A 20,593-nucleotide genomic window follows, 5' to 3' on the forward strand; every position below is an offset into this window, starting at 1 on the left:
GGGATTATCTCCATTTTACCAATGAGGAGGCTTGGGCACATCAAAATCAGGTGCCGGCCTGAGGTTCCACACACCGAGGGGAAGCAGCAGGGCTGGTTCCAGACTCAGGGGCTGCCTCCATGTGTGCCTCCCTTCTAAGTCAAAATGTGGCTTGCTAGCATCTGAAAAAGCCCCACTATTCATGCTACTAGTAATTTCTTCCTTTAGCCCCCTTTCCACCAGGGCTTCCTGGCCTCGGGCCCCTGACAAGCACAGAGCTTCCAGAGCCTTCCTTCCACTACTCAGGCTCATGGGGTACGGTTGGTGAGCTGGATTCTGCAGAGGGTGCTGGTCAAGGGGCAGGTGAGAGGGGGCTGAAGTCTAGCCTGGGCTCGACCCCCAGCCACGTGCCTGGGGTCCTCCTCTCACTGGCCCCAGGAGAGGGTGCCTTCCCTCAGCAGAATCCCACAGAGACTCTGGGGACCGGTACTCCGACAACTTCTCTCTATCCTACCCCTCCATCAAAATCACCCAGCAATCCTGTGAACGGCACAGATTCCCGGCTCACCCGGGAAAAGCGATCATCTGGGAACGAGGTCTAGGAATCTGTTTCTTCGGGCACGCCAGGTGATTCAGAGGGCCGAGAGTCATCTCCCAATCACCTTTGGCTCACCGGTCCCCTTGCTGGGGGCCAGCCAGAGCGCATGGTCCATCACCTCCCCACGTGTGAACAGTGAACGGGCTGAGAAAGCACTTGAGGATCTCGGCCGGGCACGTAGGACCAAACGTCTCTGCTGGTCCCCGGGAAGCAGGAGTGAATCTCTGTGCTGCCTCTGGAGTCCACCACTCTGGACCATGCGAACGGTCCTAGGCATGTGGCCACCTGCCTCGAGCCCAGGTCCCTCTTCTGTGACACGAGGGTAGCAACACCCTCTCCCTTGAGGCTGTCAGGAGGCCGTGCGCTGGTCATGGGCAAGCGGGTCTGTGAGGCGGGCTAGGATCATTAGCGTCATTGCTGTTCCTCAAGAGCATGTTTCATTTGGGAGAAACAACAGCACCAAGTAGGCACATGACAAATTCTTGGTAAACGGCTATGGGCGCTTCTGGGGCGATCCTAAGCGTCAGAGCCAGCTCGTAGCGGGCAAGTGAGAAATGAACGAGCTCGCCTTACAGAGGGCCCTCGGCGCGGGAAGTTGTGGGCTAGAGCCTTCCCTCCGCCACCCCACCCTGACGTCCTTCACCAGGCTCTCACGACCCCAAGGGAGAGCACGTGGGCAAGGCTGCTCTCCCATTGGGGCGCCAGCGGCATCGACAGCTGCCAAAGGGCCACACGGCACCCCCGGCGGGGCGGCAGCCTCTGGACGACCCCCTCACCTTGCTGGACTTGTGGTCCACGTTGAAGGTGGCGATGACACCGTCTGTCAGCTCCCGCCCCTCCCGAAGCACCAAGTACTCGGAGAGCCGGTTGGCCAGGTAGGTTTTCCCGGTGCCACTGGGGCCGGAGAGGATGATCCGCCGGTGCTCCACCAGCAGGGAGACATAGCGCTGCAGGATGGGCTTGGGGATCAGAGACTCGAACACCAGGGAGTCCAGGCTGTTCTCCGCGAGCCCTGCGTTGGAGAGGGACAGGAAGGGTTTGGAGCCACCTCTGCGTGTGCCACCTCGGGCTGCCTGTCTCTATCCATGGTGGCCACTCCTCTGAGACTGCTGCCCACCCAGGTACACGGGAGGCTGGGCGCTCGGCTCACGGGCACCGTGTGGGCTAGCACCTGGCTAGGCTGCCGAGGCCGACTTGCCCAGACTCAGACTCAACTTTAACACTCAGGCCCTCAGGCCCTGTCTGTCTTCTGCAGAATTCCTAAGACTCTGGGCTCTGCTTGCCTGTCTGGATTCACCAGGCTGCTGGGGTCTGCCCAAACCAGACCTGAGCCTCCCGTGTCTGCCGAGACCCTGGGGTTGCCCTGTCACCCTGTTCTCTCTTGTGGGCCATGGACCACTGCTGCCCACGCTCAGATATGCCATGAAGGTAGCAACACTTTCATCTTTATTTTTTAAAGATTTTATTTATTTATTCATGAGACACACAGAGGCAGAGGGAGAAGCAGGCTCCCTGCAGGGAGCCTGATGCAGGACTCAATCCTGGGACTATAGGATCATGCCCTGAGCCAAAGGCAGACGCTCAACTGCTAAGCCACCCAGGTGTCCCCACTTTCATCTTTAAAACAAAGAAATGTAATTGGTCTCAGGGATAAGAGGACTGTAGGTGAAGGCTGAGATGCCATCCACCAAGGGCTCAGAGCCTCAACAATGTCAAGAGGAAATGTAGCTTTCCCCTTTCCTACCTGAGACAACTCCACCAATCAGGGCTGCTGGCTTTTTTATTTATTTTTTAACATTTGTTTAGTCATTTTTAATGAGACAATGTGCACACGTGCATGTGGGGGGAAGGCCAGAGGGAGACGGAGAGAAAGAGAACCTCTCCTTTTCCGCTGAGTGCTGGGCTGGACCCCACAACCTGAGATCATGACCTGAGCGGAAATCAAGAGTCAGGATGCTTAACTGAGCCACCCAGGTGCCCTGGCTGTTGGCTTTATTGTAAGAATTATTTTCTTGACGTGATTCTCAAGAGAAGATCCATCCAAGGTTACTTGTGTGAAACCTAAGATAATTCTGTTAAAACTCACCTTAAGAAAACTAGTATATGTAGGTAAAAAAATAAAAATAAAAAGCACTTACTCTATTTTATTTTTTTAAAGATTTCATTTTTAAGTAATCTCTATAACCAACACGGGGCCTGAACTTACATGCCCGAGATTAAGAGTCTCATGCTCCACTGAGTGAGCCAGCCAGGTGCCCCTGTTTATTCTGTTTTATAAGGGCGTATTATAATTTGACATAATTATTCACTTTGACCTAATTATTCACTGCAAACAACCCCTCAAATGCATTTATATGCTTGTATCTAACCTCCCCCCACCGACCAAGAAGGGCCACTATATGCGAGACAGTATTCCAGAATGACCATGATGAAGGTCTCTAAATGACTTATCTTCTGGGTACAGGCCTTTCCCGGCACTGAGCTAAGTGTAGCTTATACTGGTTGAAACTTGATTCAAAGTACGGACAGCAGGGTCTCTTGTCTAAGCCTAATAATGAGAGAGGGGGAAACCCACAAAAACGTCCCTCTCTACATATGTGCTGCTTTTTTAGTCTTTTGCCCTAAAACCCCCTGAGAGTGACTGTGCTGCTGATGAACTCACTTCAGGGCATGCCCTGTCACACCCCCGCCCCAACCCCGGTGGACCCCTGGAGGGGACCATCCACAGCCCATGGGTCTCTCAGCTCAAACTCCTGCATTGTTTACGGTGTCCTGAAGGCCTAAGTTTCAAGCACTGCCAGAAAATAGAAGTCAGGTGTTGCTTAAAAATAAACTTGAGCTGATCCCTCGAGATGCCGCACCACCTGACATGCTGACGGTTGCAGATGGGGCACTGGGGGAGCAGGGAGGGTGGCACATTCCCCCTTGACAGACCACCTTGTCACGGTTCTTACAGAGGTCTGGTGTCTGCAACAGGGGGCTCCTTTCACCCCTCAGGATCTGCAGCTGCACCTACAAGTGAAATGCATGCTCCCCGGCATGGACCAAATGCAGTCTGAACCTGTGACGTGTTAAGGCTTTCCCTGAAGGGTTCTTGTAGTGCAGCCCTGTTTTGGTGTGCCTGGTACCCCCTTCCTCCTGCCCCTCATAGTCTGACTCTTCCTTCTTAAGGGGAGGTTATCCCAGCTAGTTCAAGAGGCGCTGACCCATCACCTGCAGCCACCCAAGGTGCGGGCTTGCAGCCAGGCTTGGGCCAAACCCTCTCCCTATTCGTAATGACCTGGTCAGTGACGGCCATTTGACTCAGGTGGGCCCAGAATCATCTTGAAGAACTTTTTTTCACACTTTTCTCTCTTTTAGCTTGCCAAGCCAGAAGGATGAAGCAGGGCTACCAGTGCCGTTTCGGCAGCCGCGTGCAAAGAGCTCAGAAAATACGCAAGGCAGAGGCAGGCCGGTTCTCACGCACTGTCAGGATGCCCGGATCCAGCAGTGTTTGAAGTGTATTCTTGCATTTTCCAGGTGCATTTAGAATTTCCGCTAAAGTTAATTTGGGGTAGGTTCCCGTCCCCTGCAGCCTGAGGCCACAGCTGTGCAATTTCACAGAAGGCTGTGCGTGAGGCTCGACTGGTAACATTAGACTTGTCACTGGCAGAGCCGGGTGGAAACTGCTGCTCCTAAGGAATGGTGGGGTGCTTCTGGAAAGCCTTCCAACCAGGAAACAAGGTTTGCATCAAACAACCCCAAAAGCACGCTGTTAAAACTCTAGTCCAGAGCTGCGCCTTATGGGGAAGTAAGAAACGGGACAACCTGAAGGTTGAGCTTCGTGCAGTGTTTATTAATCTATATTTTTGCGGGAGAGCTCATAAAATATAGGGGGAAAAGGAGTTCTGCAGTCAAATACATTTATGTCAGATTAAACAGCCTTCTTTTTTTTTTTTTTTTAAGATTTTATTTGGGCATCCCGGGTGGCTCAGTGGTTTAGTGCCGCCGTCAGCCCAGAGTGTGATCCTGGAGACCTGGGATTGAGTCCCACGTCGGGCTCCCTGCATGGAGCCTGCTTCTCCCTCTGCCTGTGTCTCTGCCTCTCTCTCGCTCTGTGTGTCTCTCATGAATAAATAAATAAAATCTTTAAAAAAAGAGATTTTATTTATTTATTTGATAGAGAGCCAGAGAGCAGACGTGGAGGGAATGGCAGAGGGAGAGGGAGAAGCAGGTTCCCTGTCAAGCAGCGGCCTGATGGGGGGCTTGATTGCCTGATCCCGGGATCATGACCTGAGCTGAAGGCAGACACCCAACTGATTGAGCCACCCAGGTGCCCCTTAAACAGCTTCTTAACGGCAGGAGTTGGCATATCCGGGGACGGAGTTGGTGCACCAATACACTCCTGTCTTCCTGTCCCCTACACACAGTTGGGTCTAATGATGTAGTTTTCTAGACTTATTTGGCCAGGAAACTTTCTCTCACCCCCTACTCCTCCCCCCGCCCCCCCAAGATACGTTTGGGTTGTGGGCCTCGAGTTCTTTGGAACACACTTTGGCCTGGGGCCTCACATTCCTGCATGATGAGGCAATCGGAAGCACCAGCAGCGCGGTGCGTGGGCAAGAGAGGCTCCCACCTGTAGGACGGGAGCACATCCACGGCCGGCTGGCAAGAATAACCCACTGGTCTCCGTGGAGCCCTGTTTCATCAGAGTTATTAAGATTCCAACATCTCAGAGTCATAAGGCTAATGGGACCTTTTGTTATATAATTTCAGCAATAAACTAAACCTGTTTGCTTCCGGTGGTGGTTGAAAAAGCTAAAGACTGTTGAACTTGCTTAGGTAAGAATGACTGTGGTTGCAGGGGGGGGGGGAGAGAAACCAACCCACGCACATGTGGGCAAACAAAACTGTGGCCACGGTTTGCTACGCCAAGTCACAAAACAAAAACTGCAATTCCTGAAAACTCCGACCGACCTCCGCCATCCATCCGCCGGATTTACCTTTGACGGTCACGGAGATGGTCGTGTTCTCCCCCACCAGATAGCCACAGGGCAGAAGCTCGGGGGTCTCGGAGGTGTTGCTGCGCTGGATTTCCCCGATGCTGTAGCCCAGAACACTGTCTGAGTTCAGCCCCAGCTGACTCACGGGGTCGACGTGGATGATGTATTCCTGGGAAGAGGAAAATCAAGACCCCATCAAAGACGTGGCTAGAAATCCACCCGTGACTCATGTTTTCTTTGGGTGATTTATGATCATCTTCTTTCCCAGTTGATGCCTGGGTTGAAACCTGTGGAACGAGGGGAGGGAGGTGCTGACTTTCTACGGGGAGGATGACCGAGGATCGCAGGCCTCTTCAAGTACAGATTTATTTGGTTAGTGACGTGGAGGGGAGCCCTGACACCATCGTGGACGTTTAGTCTGGATGAACCAGGCACGGAGAAGTGAGGCTGCTTTTCCTGAGTTCAGCTGAAGTCCTGAAGACACCAGGGCCTGTGACCAGTGCTCGAAAACTCACGAGAAAGTAATTCTGACGCCAAATCTCTCCACCAGCCCCTTCTCTTGGCCCAGAGCAAAGACCACGTTGATGACGACAAAGGGAGCAAACCCCAGGTAAAAAAAGGAGTTTTGCAGTCAGATACATTTATGTATTTGACTCCAGGACTGCATGAAAGAAGCAGTTTTTGATCTTTTAACAGGAAAAATTGTGTTTAATTTGGAACATGTGCCCTCTGAGGTGAGTGACCAAAAGGTTTTAGGGGTCAGTGACCTTGGACCAAAGGTCTGTGGGCAGGAGGTGGCTGGAAGATGATGACGTGGAATATTGGTTAACAGCCTCTCTCCCTTTAATGGTCTCACTTCCCCACATGTGACACCCCACAGGCTGTTTCCAGCCCAAACTGTTGTCTTTTTAAGCCAAGGATGTCCCGACTGCCCGTCAGCAGACTCGAGGTTTAGGGTCCAGGCAGCGGGACTGGTCTGCCCTCAGCCATTCCCATCTCTTGCCCGGTCACATTTCCACAGCCCTCCAAGATGCGGAATGACCTCTGGCCAGAGAACAGGGCTTCCCGCGTGTGAAGCCACCTGCATCGAGATGCTAGAGGTCGCACTTGTTAACTCGGGGTTTAAAGTCAGACCGACAGAACTAGGCCAGCAGGGCTGAGTTCTGGCTCTGTGACCTTGGGCAAGTGACCTGCTCTGAGTCCTGCTTTTCCTCTAAATGTGAAAATAATAGGGCCTTCCTCACAGGCTTGGAGATAAACTGGGATCACGTTAGCAGGGTCTCCGGCACCAAAAATGCAGGGCACGAATACTGCTCAGGAGACATGATTAGCGAGCACTTATGACTGGGACTCACTTAGGGACGGCAGAAAAAAAAGGTACGAAAAGCTTCTTCCCGAACACCTTGCGCTTGCAGGTTCATCTCAATACTCCTTAGTTATTCCTCCTGTGATCAACACCCACCCACTCCGGTGATGTGATTAGAACAAATGCAAAAATAACTACGGCACCATCTTGGACTCTGGCCCCTGATCAGATGTTACTGTCCTGTGAAGCACAAATCACAGGCTCTGTGAGGTGTTGGCCAGGGTGCCGGGCAAGTTGGATCAAATGCCCCGGACATGAAGAATGGAAATTTGAGGTCTTAGCCCTGCTTACAGGGCACTCGCTCCAAAGCATATTCAATAGGACACAGCTCTAAGGTGAGGGGAGGATTTGGACACCACACGAGGCTCAAATAATTGCTCAGGGCCAAGGAAACGGCTCACACTGGCTGGCCCATCACTGGTCTGTACTCACCAACCTCCTGTTACCTAAGTGGCCTGGGGACAAGTCCCAGCAACGCGAGGACAGGGGTGGGGAGCAGGCCCAAGGAGAGGCCCCGGTCAGGACACAAACTGCCCCTGCCCCCTCCTTCCCTCCCCAGGCCCCACTTTGGGCAGACCCCTGCAGCCAGCCTCGCAGACACTTACTTTGAACAGTCGTCTAACCACCCCATCGAGCACATCCCACTTCGTCTTGCCACTCACTCCAATGCAGCCAATAAGAAAGAGGTGTGGTCTGGAATCCTAAAGGTAAGGAAATGCATGCGGGTGAAAACCAGGCGGATCTTTCCTGACACAGGTTAGCAAGGACTCAGATTGCCTTAGAACTCCACCAATGGTTTGAGAGGGGAATAAAAGTTCTATTTGTTACAACACCAGATACAACGTAGCTGGAATACAATAGTCTTTAAAAAAAAAAATTTCCCTGCTATCTTGGAAAAATAGCAATCCGTGGGTCAGGAAGAGAGGACCTCCTCTCTGGAATCTAGAAGCGTCTACTAGAGGTGTACCTTGGAGAGTGCACAGATCACATCCCTAGCCTGGAATGCTTCTCCCCTCTCCTGCCATCTCTCCTTTTCCAAACCTTGCTTGCAAGCTCACCTCTTCCAGGAAGCCTTCAGTGATTAACCCACCAGGCTCACGGTGCACACTGCTTCACTGGTTCTACATATAACCTATCTATTAACATATTCTGTACTTGTTTACTTTTGGGTATTTATGTCTATCTGTAAACCAAGTTTATCTCCTTTGCTAGATCTTAAACTCCTTCAGGAGAGAATACTTTTTTTTTTCCTTAAACAATGCTGATTGCTTTTCTGCTAATTAAAGGTTAAATCATACTCAATTTAGAAAACAAGTAAAACTCTGAGAAGTTCACAATAAAGTATCTTTTTCCTACTTCTTTTCAACTTCGCCCAATAGGGCTCTCTGCACAAGGGGGGCAGGGCAGGAGATAACTAATCACAATGATTAAAGAAAAACTAATAGAACATTCCATCTTGTTGGATTTTAAAATCTCAGATCTGATGTGCTCATAAGGATACGGAATTGGAAGGGTGGGTGCAGGGAGTGTGGGAGGGGGTGTATGTGGCAGGTAAGTAAAAGCAGCCGAGAAAAGAGCACCAGTCTTGCCATCAGAAGACCCGGCCTCACCAGTTGCCCTGTCACCTGGGCGCCAGGTTCCTCAGTTACAAAACGGAGGTAACCTGGTCTGCTGGACCGATTCCTCTGGATGCTGTGGTGATCCAGAACAACACAATTTTTAAAAGGGACTCAAACTTTTATAAAACGTGACATCTATCTGTTCCTATTGAGGATCCCTAGAACAATGCACATCCCCAGGAACCCCCACCTGAATTTTTTATAAGGATGTTCTAAGGATGAATTTTTCCCCTTGATAGTCTTATCACTCCACTAGGTAAAGCTCTGAAAATGGATCTCTTGGGACGTCTGGGTGGCTCAGTGGTTTAATGTCTGTCTTCAGCCCAAGGCATGATCCCAGGGTCCCAGAATCGAGTCCCACGTCGGGCTCCCTGCATGGAGCCTGCTTCTCCCTCTGCCTAGGTCTCTGCCCCCTCTGTGTGTCTCTTATGAATAAATAAATAAAATCTTAAAAAAAAAAAAGAAAATGAATCTATTCATGTTTATTTTTATATATAAAATATATATATATATTTTTAGGCTAGATGAGGAGGAAATCATGGGCGGCTCCAAAACCTGGGCCTACCCCTTCAACAAGAAGAGAGAGCCAGCCGTACTGTGGAATCCTCCTGCCAAGAGTCTGGCTGTAGATGCTCCGTTGCGGTGGGCACTGCGGGTCCCCCCGGGACTCCTAGACCACAGGCAGCCTGTCGGCACGGATGCCGGGAAACAACAAACAAGAGACTGAAGGGGACTTGAAGTAACGACTCAGGAAGTCTTTCCCCGCTTCTCTGAGAGAGGGTCACTACAGCATCAGGTGGATTTAATCAATGACCGAAGTTCGAATGTGCCAACCCCCTACCCCAAAAAAGCCCCTGGGGTAGGTGTGGCGTGACCTCCCTAGACCCCAGCAGGGAACAGGAACTACACAGAAAACTCAAGATTCCTCAGTCTCGGGGAGTCAGGAAGCCCCACCAGGATGCTTCCCCTTAGCTACCCGCGGGGCCTGGCCCCCTCGGCCTCCCACCTCGTCGGCGGCCTCTGAACACTGGACAAAACTGGTGCTCCTGGTCGGCTGAATTGGGTAGGTTGCTTCTCTGCGAAGTGCTTTTGGAACACGTTAGATTCAGAAAAGCCATTCGTGACGGAGGTTAGCGCTTAGTTCCGCGAAAGTGTGGCACGGGGATATTTTTAGTACTTTATTAGACTTTCCAAATGCAAGAGGGAGGGAGGGTCATCTGGTCACTCTCGTCGTGTCAAACGCTGCCGGGGAGGACGGGGAGTTAAGGGAAGTGTTAGGAGAACCCCCGAATCACCTCGGGTGCTCAGGTGACTCGGTCTGACGATGACATCGCTACGCTAAGGCAGTTCTACCTGCAGAGGGGACACGCAGAGCAGGGAAAGGCATCCAACTAACCTCCTTCCACTTCATTTCCTCCTGAAAGCTGACAACTATCTTAACATGCCTGCCTCCTTCCTTCCGAGCCGAGCATTCACCAGTGTCATCCAGCAACATGTCTGCGAATGGAAAACATCAACAGCCTTAGGCACATGGGGACAGCAAAGCCGGCTTCCTGACACCCCCGCTGCTTGCTGGCACGGCAGCGGGACAAACCAGGTGTCGGGGTGCGGGGGGGGGGGGCGGGGAGGGGAAGGGCAGAGGGCAGAATGGAGAATGCAACCACAGAAACCGATGGTGGACCGACCAAGAACCAGCAGGCTGACGATGTCCCTTGCCAAATGGAAGTGCGAGGCAGAGGCTCAACCAAAACGACAGCAACGCGGCATCATGGATAAGAAATCAAAGCGTCGGCCTCGATATGCTTACAAAGAAAACCTAGACCGTGTTCGCTCATTACTGTGCTGGCCTGGCCTCCGTCCCGAAGGCAGGAAGACCACAGAGCGAGCCACCACCCCAACTGGGACCCGCTGCTGTGGGGTTTCTACGCAGCATTCAGCTTGTAGGTCAGCCTCTTAAAAATGGACCAAACAGAACTCAGCATGGTGGACAAGAGGATCCAAGCTCATGGCCCGGAGAAGTGGGGGCACTGGAGCAAAGCATGACAGCAGTCTAACGGCTGAGCTCATGTCGGTAGCAGACGCACACCCAGACACACACACGCACCCCACGTGCACGCACGCCTGTTGCCTCTCCGTTTGATCTGTTCATCTGCTTATCTCGGGGCTCGTGCTTGGAGACTGGAGAGCCCGCTGCAGGCCCTGACCTGTGCCCAGCCCGGTGATGCCACTCACCCAGGCTGGTTGACTCGGTGAGGTTCAAGCTGTGCTGCGAGAGGCCCATGGACTGCCTAGGGGAGGCAGAGAGGGACACCTGGGAGGGTGCCCGGCTGCAGCCACTGCCTTGAGACTCTGACTTCAGCCGGTCGTTCTCGGCTTTCAGCTTCTCTATTTCACTCTGCAAAGAGGAAGGGAGAGACTCCCTTACTAGGTGGATGTAACGCGAACAGGTGTTTACCGGAGGAGGGACCGGAGAGCCCCCCTCTGCCATCAAGTGGGTATCCCAGCCGAGGCCCGGTCAGTCACACCATCGGAGAGCTTCGGCCGTGCTTGCTGCTCTTGGGTGCATACGAGACCTGTCCGGCAGGGCGAGGGCCATCGTTTTGGAGAGCTGGCCTTCGGAAAGACCTCAGCAATGTTTCCCACAGCCTGCTGCCTGAGTCTTAGCTGAAAAAGAGTCTTAGCATCCAAGAAGTTTGAGAGACTCTGGGCTTGACGGGTTTTATTCCCGTAAGACTTAGAGCCCTTAAGAGCTGCTCTGCCTTGTGGGCCTCGCAGGGGGCACAGAGTGCAGAGCCTTCCTAAACAGTGGTGATCCAGGAGCTCTCCCTCCACAGAGCCTCTCGTGGAACACGTGTTCTGTGGCACCTCCTATGGGAAATGCTGGTTCTCCAGCAAGGACCCATTTGGCAGGGCCCACAGGGCTCTTTCATCCTTACTGATATTTAGGGAAGACCTACCATGTGCATAGCCCTGGGACTACCTCCAGAGAAAAGGATGCAAAAAAAAAAAAAAAAAAAAATGAAAAATGAAAAAAGAAAAAAGAAAGAAATAGCCAGAAGATGCAGATGCCTTCCAATCCAGGGTGGAAGGTGAGGGGCTGTGAGAACACATCTAGAGGAATTCAGTTGAGGGCACTAACTCTTCCAGAGGCGGGATCTGGAAAAAGCTTTGCAGAAGGTGAGGCTAACCCTGGGGGAAGGGTCTTATTCGGCTGGTCAGGTCATCCCCGCGGAGGGAACGTTAGGAAACAGAAATTCCTGGCACAAAGGGAGCAGTCAGGGGCTCCCTCTGGCTGATGAGTCTGGGAGGTGAAACTGGGAGGCCCCAAGGGCCAGGCGAAGGAGACTGCTGCTCGCAGGAGGCGATGGCAGGGCCCCGGGAAGTCAGAGGCGGAGAGGCATGGGCAATACCTGGGAGGGCACGGAAAGAGAAGGAGCCTTGCTCCTTTTGGAAAAGCAAGCGGAAAACGAAGGACTGGAGGAGAGCGGGGGGCTGCGAGCAAGGGGGGGCCCGCGCTCACCTGCATCCTGTTCATGGCCTCCCGCAGCTGGTCGAGCTGGTGCGCGGAGCTGAGCGCTTCCAGGCGGATGTCGGTCAGCTTCATCTCCTTGTCCCTCAGCTCGTTCCGGAGCTGCATGACCGTCTCGGCCTCACTGTCGATGCACTCGGAGATGCTGGGGGGAGAGGCGCTGCTGAGGAGAACAGCTCGGAGCTCGCGGCTTCAGGCCTCCCTGGCCGCCAGCCTGTGTCCCCCGCATTCCCTGGCGGGTTTGCGCGCCCGTCACCCTGTCTGAGCAGCCGGCCAGCGCCTCCCTGGGTGCCAACGCCAAGGCCCCCGAAATCCAGACTGTGTTGCTTCTCTATGCTCTCTGCAGCGCGCTGGCAATCAGGGTGGCTTTGGCGTGCCCCTCAGCCAAATTCCAATAATCTGGGATAAACAGGAGCCGGCAAAAGACAGCGGGAACCTTCCGGGTTTAAAACCGCCCCTTCGGTCCCAATGTGTACACAGCTGGGCCTCTATGGGGACACCGCATGGCCCTTGAGAGCTAAACCCACTCAGGGAAGGAAGGTCAACTGTCTGTTTTAAAGATTAGACACTCTAAGGTCAGACAGCTGAGGGGTGATTTTTATTTGCCCAAAAGTGAAAGTAACTGAAAGATTTGGGTGGAAGAGGTTATTTATTTTTGGTCACATTCTAAACCTCATTTCTTTCATTCTTTTTTTTTTTAAGATTTTATTTATTGGGTGCCTGGGTGGCTCAGTGGTTGAGCATCTGCCTTCGGCTCAGGTTGTGATGCCCGGGTCCTGGGATAGAGCCCTGCAGGGAACCTGCTTCTCTCTCTGCCATGTCTCTACCTTTCTCTCTGCGTCTCTCATGAAAAAACAAAATCTTAAAAAAAAAATTGTGTATTTGAGAGAGACAGAGAGAGAGCATGAGCTGGGGGTGGGGAGGGTCAGAGGAAGAGGGAGAAGCAGACTTCCTGCTTAACAGGGAGCTCCATGTGAGGCTCGATCCCAGGACCTCGGGATCATGACCCGAGCTGAAGGCAGATGCTTAACCGACTGAGTCACCCAGGCTTCCCCTATAACTCAATCTTTTAAAAGTGTCTTAAAAAAGCAACATTCTTTCCTTCCCCTACCTGCCCACACTGCTTAATAAGCTCATGGCAAGAAAGAGAAACATGTCAGATCATAAGAGAGCGGACAGGGTGATATGACAAAGTCACAGATTTATGTGAAAATTGTACAACAGGGTGGCTCAGTGTCTACCTCTCCAGCCGCAGGTCAGATCTTTGTCTTAAGAGGTGGCCCCTCTAGGCTGGGTTCCTTACGTGATCAGTTAGTTTTGCTATTCAGATACCTGGCGAGTCAGCACTAAGTGGAAGATCATCAAAGTCATGATGAATTGCCATGTTAGACAAGAGGACTTTCTAAAAAAAAAAAAAGTCTGTTGATTTCAAAGATCATTGGATCTGGTGTCAGGGGTGATCCAGAATAAGCAGGTTTGACATTTCTTGGACTGAAGATAGAAAAAATGAAAAAGAAAAAAAAACCCACGTTCATAAAGTTACAAAGCTGAAGCTGATTATCTCCGAACGACACGGTGAGCATGTGGTCTCTGCAGAAATAATCGCGCAGCCCACTCTTCCAACACCAAGCCCTAGATTTGAGGCCAAGAAAAGCCTGACCTGTAAAACTGGTTGAGGGTGTGGAAATGTTCACTGCCAGAGGGAAACCATTTATAATTGTTAAAAGAGATGTAATTGTATTTTGGGGGCAGAAAGGACTAGAAGAAAAATTTAACACCCGAGTGGCCAAATCGTTTCGTTGTGATTTTCTCGACCTGCACCTGAATGGCTTCAAGAGATGCACAGAGTAGAAAGTCGTTGGAGGCCAAGGAAATGTCTCAGCTACAAAATCTTCTAAAACCCTTTAACAAATTCCTGAAAATCTTACGAGTATCCCCACTCTATGCCTAGGGCAAACTGAGGCTAACAGATCTGGGATAAGAGGCTAGAAAATGTCTTGAGAATTCAGATCCTCCTCCCTTGGCTCTCCTCTCTCTGTGCTTTGACTAGCCTATGGTTTGTAGGGTTTAGCTACCTGGTCATGCCTTTTCTGGTCTGCAAGGTTTGCAGTGGGGGCTCGCAAACACTGGTTTCTTTTTGAGAGAGGAGTATGGTTTCCTGGCTTAAGTGGAGTGTAAAGTCTGAACAAAATTCCATCGTGACACTCCAGTCTTCGCTAAACCACGCCCTGCACAGACCTCGAAGGCTCCAATTCATTGCAGGGACTAGTTAGCTTTGATTCACACCATCAGTCTGCTGTGTCGGGCCCTCTGGGGCAGACGTTTTGCCCCAGTCACCTGCACATGGTCTGCACCTTTTCCCCAGAGAGCTCTCGCAATGAAAGAGACACAAGACTTCCTGAGCACCCACTTTGTGGGATATATCACACGGGCGACCTCGCAAAGCTTGGCCAGTGACTTTACAAAGAGAAGCAAACTAATAAAATCTGTGTTGAGAATAAGTCCTCCAGGAGTACCGTGCTCTCCCCCCAAAATAGCCCCGTTCTCAGGAACACACAACTGCAAGGTCACACGGGAGGGATGTCCTACCCAACACAGAGATGACGTTGAAAATCAAGTTAAGATTTAATTTTCCAGCAATCTTGACACCCAGTGCGGGGCTTGAACCCACAACCCCAAGATCAAGAGCCACATGCTCCACTGACTGAGCCAGCCAGGTTTCCCGAAAATCTAGTTCCTCTGCAACAGACCCGGCTAAGTTTTAGTCTCTATTCTTAGTGACCAAGGCAGCACCTTTTTTCCCTTGGTTCCTTCTGCACTAGGCTTCGGTTGTCTTCTTCAGGTCTCCTGCATGGCTGCCGGGACCCGGGTTCTCTGCATCATTTCTGGAGCCTGATCACACTGATGGGCCCATAGCAGGTGCTCAGCAAATGGTGACTGCCTACACGGACAACTGCGCCAGGCATCTGAAGCTTACTAGTAATTACTCCATCCACTACTAACTCCACGGAGATGTGGCGTAATTGTCTCCTTTTAAAAGGGGGGAGGCTGAGTCCAACAGAGATTAACATGCCCATCATTAAAAAAAAAAAAAAAAAAAAAGAAAGAAAATAATCAGGACAGAACCGGGGGTGGGGTGGGGGTGGGGGTGGTGGTCTACTTAACTCTAGAGCTCATGCGGCTGAACTGTATCCAGCAGGCACTCAATCCGTGCTCATCCGCTTCGTGGGCTACTTACTGAGGCAACCTGATGGAGGTTTTCTGCTACTCAGTCCCTAACGCGTTACTCCCCAATTTCCGCTGTCTGGGCTGGGGGCATACCTAATTTCAAACGTCTCGAGGGTGGGAAACACTGCCTTCCCACACCACCATTCCTTTCGCCCACAGGGTAGGAACTTTTCTGGGCCCCCGACTCCTCTGCCTTGGGTTACTTCTTTGAACTTCCTCTCACATCTAGATTTGCACATTCTTACAAACCCTTCAAGGTTGGAAAGAAGCATTTGCTCTCTGCCCACCCTCTGGAAAGCCAGACCCAAAACAAACATCTCCAGTGTGCACAGATGCTGTGGAATGTCAGAGAAGGGCAGCGGAGCCCAGAGTCGGCCCCACCCGATCCCTACGGGGAGAGCGGTTTGGAGGGAGCGTTCTCGCAATGGCCACTGGGAAAGCTGCTCAGCCAAGTGCCTCATCCACTCTCCCTCATCTTCCCCGGCTGCCCTGCAGCACTTGGCCCAGCTACCACCCCCCTCCCAGCAGTTTCTTTTCTCTGCTCCCAATTTCCTCCCACCTCCTCCCATCTCGCTGGCTGCTCTTCCTTTCTCTTCAGAGCTCCCGGAGCTCAGCCCTTGGCCCTCTGGCTCCTCTCCATCTCTCTTCAACCCTGCGGAGAATCCTCTAGTTTCCCATATTCCAGTACCATCTGTGAGCCCATGTCTCCTGGATCTCTATCTCTAGGAGTCCCAGGCTGGTTGGCATCTCTACAGGGATGTCTCCTGAGCAGCTCGGCCTTAACATAGTCCAGCCAGAGCTCCTGATGTCCACCGTGCCCTGCAGATCTCACTTAGCATGCAGATCTCAGCTGGCATGTCACCTCCTTTCCTGACCACCCGGTGTCCTCCCGCCCATTCCAGAAGCAATGCTTCCATATACTCAGGTACTCAAGTTGCAAATCTAGGAATATTCAAGGATTACTCTTCCCTTTCCCTCACACTTTACATCACCTTGTGCTGTCAGCGTGCTTCTAGAACACATCTTAAATCCATCCAGGGCTCACTACGACCATAAGTCACCATTTGTTTCACCTAGTATTTGAATGTCTGCAAATCCAGCAGTATCTACCTCCATGTAGCTTATCCTGCATGTTTTTTGGGGGTGGTGGTGGTGGGGGACGGAGAACAAATAACTTGAGGAAATCTGCACGTCAGGTGGTGATGTGTGCCATGGTGAAAAATAAAACAGGGGAAAGGGGGATGATGGGGAGTGCGGGCTGTGGTGGGGGTGTTATTTTATGCAAAGTGCACAGGCAAGGCATTAGTGAGAACTAGAGCAGGGACTTGAAGGAAGAGCACATCTGAGGGAAGGTGCACCGGACAGAGGGCACAGAAGGGGCAAAGGCCTGGGGGTGTGTGACTAGAGTGTTCAAAGGACAGGAAACAGGCCAGAGTGGGGTGGACGGCGCTGTAGGAGGTACTTTTAGCTTCTTGTGTGGTTGCCTTACTTCCATTCCTGTTCCCCTGAGTGCCTTATCTGCAGAAAGGAGACTGACCTTTGTGAAACATGAGTTTGATGATCTTCTAACCTGCCTAAAACTCTCCAAGGATGGGGCACCTGGCTGGCTCAGTCAGTAGCGCATGTGGCTCTTGATCCTGGGGTCATGAGTTTGAGCCCCACATCAGGTGCAAAGATTACTTAAATAAATCAAGCTAAAAACAAAACAAAACACCTCTCTCCATGGGGTGCCTGAGGGGCTCAGTCGGTTAGGCGTCCAACTCTTGATGTTGGTTCAAGTGAGTTGGAGATTGAGCCCCGCGTCAGGCTCTGCACTCAGCAGGGGAGTCTGCTCAAGATTCTCTCTCTCCCTCTCCCCCTCCACCCCTATCCTGCACTGTCTCTAAAACAAAGAAATCTTAAAGACAAAACAAAACCCAAACCCTCTCCCATCACGCATAGAAACAGATGCAAATTTATTTTGACTTCAAAGATGCCCATGTTCTGGGCCTTACCTCCATGGCCTCCTTTCCTGCCACTTTCCTACTTCCCATCATGTGGCAGCCATGCTGGCCACATGCTGGCCATCCCTCCTTCCCAGACGCCCCCAGCCTGTCTGCTCCCCACAGTCTATTTCCTTCCCCTCCTGGTGCAGACGTGTCACTTATTCCCTTGTGGGTGGGACGGCCCCACTTGGCGGACTGTCTCCTCCAGGCCTGACCCATAAAACTCTCCTGCACTCTCTCCCCTCTCCCCCCGCCCCACCTGCTGGCTAGACACAGAGTACTCAGCAGAGGAGTCAGGACCTGTGGGATGGCTGGCGCACAAGGTGGAAGGAGCCTTTCATGGCAGGCCACCTGCTGATTGATGGACAAGGAATATCTGTGTCGAGTTCAGCGTGAACCAGAGATAAACAGTCATATGTCAACCCGCTGAGCTCTGGGACTGCATATGTTATAGCAGCCAGTGTTACCAACCAGAACTAACCAGTGGTCTCTCTTAGCATGCAGATCTCAGCTGGCATGTCACCTTTCCTGGCCACCCCGTCCACGGTGGCGACTCTGTATCCCAACACACTATTTTAATTCCAAGCATTAACCCTTAGCTGATCGTTTTCTAGTTTATTTGGATTTGTTTAATGCCTGCCTTTCGCCGGGGCATACAGGGTCTACCAGAATTGGAACCTCATCCGTACACGGTTGTAACCAGGGCCTGGCATGGAGCGGGAGCAGGAGCTCAGAAGTGCAATGAGCTATACTATGTTGTGTCCCCACTGATTCCTAATCCTAAGGGGTGGGACACGGCTTAACATCGACTTTGGTCTCTATAGAAACGGGTTGTGACATCCAACGTTTAAATCCACAAATAATCAGTGAGGAGTCCCTTTTTCTCCTGGTCAGAGGAACTGAGATGCTCTGGGATGGCATGTTGTGAGTCATAGGCGACCTTTCCCCTATTTACCTCTTAGGCACCCAGCAGGTCAAATAGGGCTCAGACTTTAGGGCATTTACCTAATTCTTTACACAAGAACACAGACCTGGGGTGGGCATCGCAGGGACGCACTGCAGGCCCATCCTCCACAGCGTTCCACCCGCCCTGGTTTGCACCTCGCCCACACAGGAAGCACACATCCCCCACGGCCACCCTCTCACCAGGGTGCTCCTAGAGAGAAGAGGAGCTACTAAACTAATGAAGTAAAATAGAGGCTCCCAGCAGAGCCATGCTTCACGGGTTGCTGAGAAGTTGAGGTTCTGTGCTGTTTCCTGCCTTCCACTTCCTGTCTCCTGTGCTGTCCAGGCAGCTGGTGGGCTGCAAAGACCCAGCCAAGCTCCTTGCCCACACTGCCCGCACCCATCCGGCAAGCCAGCCTTGGGACATGTGTATGGCTGCTGTCCTCAGCAGGATGGCCTGCTGGCTAAGTGGACTTAGGGACGGCTCCATACACTTGGCCTCCTGAGACTGAAGGAGAAGAGGAAGGAGGTCCTTCATGCACAGTATCTGAGAGAGACCTCACAAGTATCCAGGGAAGTTGATGTAATTAATCTCATTTTCACCAGTGACGAAACTGAGGTGTTTACAACCACCTTCTGTCTTGTCCAACTCCAGCCACACTGGCTCTCTTCTGGGCACTGTCCCATCTCACTAACTGTCCCACCTGAGCTCCAGTTCTTGTTTTACTCTTGGTCTGGTATACGGTGGTCTCCAAGGGAATTCAGTCCTATGGGGCAGGGGCAATCTTTCTCACTGCTACAGGGAGCTAGCTGTGCCATCCTCTAGCTGACGCATGGGTCCCCACCTGTCCATCTCAAGCCATTCCTGAGGTGCTCCTGCCTCTACAGTCTGGGCTTTCTGTTCTTTAGATGAGGCACACGACTGTCTCCCTACACCCCTGATGATGCAATGATCAGTGGGGGGCTCACAGAAATCATGGGAGGTTGGTTGGGCAAGAGAAGATGACTCTTTCCATCTACGTACTTTGCCAAGGAGAAGAGCACCTAAGCCAATGTCACATGAGCAAACACCTGTCTGACTTAACAGAAGCAGCTGTGTTCCCGAAGAGCTCTTTACAAATTGACTCCTTTAAAATTTACTAGGGGAGCCCCTGGTGATGAATCATTTTACCAAATACAGAACCCTTCAATAAAGAGAATCATCACACAGTCTTCTCCATTTTTTAAACTTCCGGTTGCTGAGTGCTGACCTTGGAGAAAGAGTCAACATCAAATTCTGATCAGAGGAGAATAGTGTAATCCCTAAGTCTTGTCACGAAAATGAACTGGAATGTCAGCAAAAACTGTTAACACTCATCATACTATCCTCTCCCAGCAAGATGGTTGTAGCTCTTTCCCATCCATTTATCTCGTTTGATCCTTAGGATAGGATAAGTAGCCAACATCCAATTTGACACGTAAAAAAATGGAAACAGAGAGGTTAAGCACTTGCCCACGGCCACCCACAGTGATGTTCCAGAACAACAGTGGAAGATTCCTTTCTCTTTCAACCTTTCTAGTCCTAAAACATTGGAAGAATGTGCCCAGTCCCATGAAAGCAAGATGAACAAAACCCCAAGGAGCAGATGTATACTAACAGGACACCTAGCCTGGAGGGTTCCTAGGGGCCAAAGGCATCGCCCGGCCAGCGAGCATCCCCGACAGACAGACTTACAGGGAGTTGGAGTGGGAGCCCCTCAGCAGTGGAGTGGAACCCGTGGAACCGTTGTGTGGTAACTTTGGTGAGGAAGGCAGTGAAGAATCTGTCATCTCCTCGATGTCGGAATGAGAGGATGCAGACTTGGGGGACTTCTTCTTCCCAAAGGCTTGCTTGAAGGAGCTGCGTAACTGAACACACGACACTGTCAGCCTGGCTAGGGCTGCAACCGACTCTCAGGCCTTGGCAAAACAGAGACATGCAGACAAAAGAGCAATTAATCCTCCCCCCCCCCACCAACCCCCCGACCCCCCACCAACGACAAAGGTTCCCAACAGCTCTCTGGAATCAGTGCAGTAAGGGAAGAAGAGTTATCTGGTGCTGACAGCTCAAAGGACTGGACCTGTGGGTGACATTCCATGCCTACTCCTGCTTCGAGGCTAGATGCCAACAGCAAGACAGAGCCTGGCTCAGCGGATGGATGTCGAGAGGGTGAGGTTATGCAGCAACAAAGCAGGGTGCTCAGACACGGTGACGGATGCAGAGGGGATTAGTCAGATCAATGGATGGGTTAGCTTGGTATCTGATATTAGCGTTGGTCTCGCTTACCTCATTGACCTGCCAGGGAAAACGCAAGCAAAAAAATGGGGAAGGGGAAGGAAAAAA

At 51.7% G+C, this 20,593-nt stretch overlaps 1 protein-coding gene across 7 annotated transcripts in view; it reads right to left on the reverse strand.

Annotated features, from left to right (window-relative positions):
• NAV2 (neuron navigator 2) overlaps positions 1 to 20,593 on the reverse strand; it is a 399,361-nt gene that overhangs the window by 17,036 nt on the left and 361,732 nt on the right. For 6 of the 7 annotated variants that reach the window (XM_072725405.1, XM_072725403.1, XM_072725404.1 and 3 more), the window contains 7 exons: positions 19,946 to 20,118; positions 12,065 to 12,218; positions 10,777 to 10,939; positions 9,941 to 10,041; positions 7,531 to 7,626; positions 5,560 to 5,728; positions 1,354 to 1,589 (listed from right to left, as the gene is read on the reverse strand). In XM_072725405.1, the coding sequence (XP_072581506.1) occupies positions 1,354 to 1,589; positions 5,560 to 5,728; positions 7,531 to 7,626; positions 9,941 to 10,041; positions 10,777 to 10,939; positions 12,065 to 12,218; positions 19,946 to 20,118 (1,092 nt within the window). The remainder of the gene's footprint in view (positions 1 to 1,353; positions 1,590 to 5,559; positions 5,729 to 7,530; positions 7,627 to 9,940; positions 10,042 to 10,776; positions 10,940 to 12,064; positions 12,219 to 19,945; positions 20,119 to 20,593) is intronic. The other variant, XR_011995074.1, reaches the window with a different exon arrangement.

This window comes from Vulpes vulpes, chromosome 11 (assembly GCF_048418805.1).
Source record: "Vulpes vulpes isolate BD-2025 chromosome 11, VulVul3, whole genome shotgun sequence".
Classification (NCBI taxonomy): domain Eukaryota; kingdom Metazoa; phylum Chordata; class Mammalia; order Carnivora; family Canidae; genus Vulpes; species Vulpes vulpes.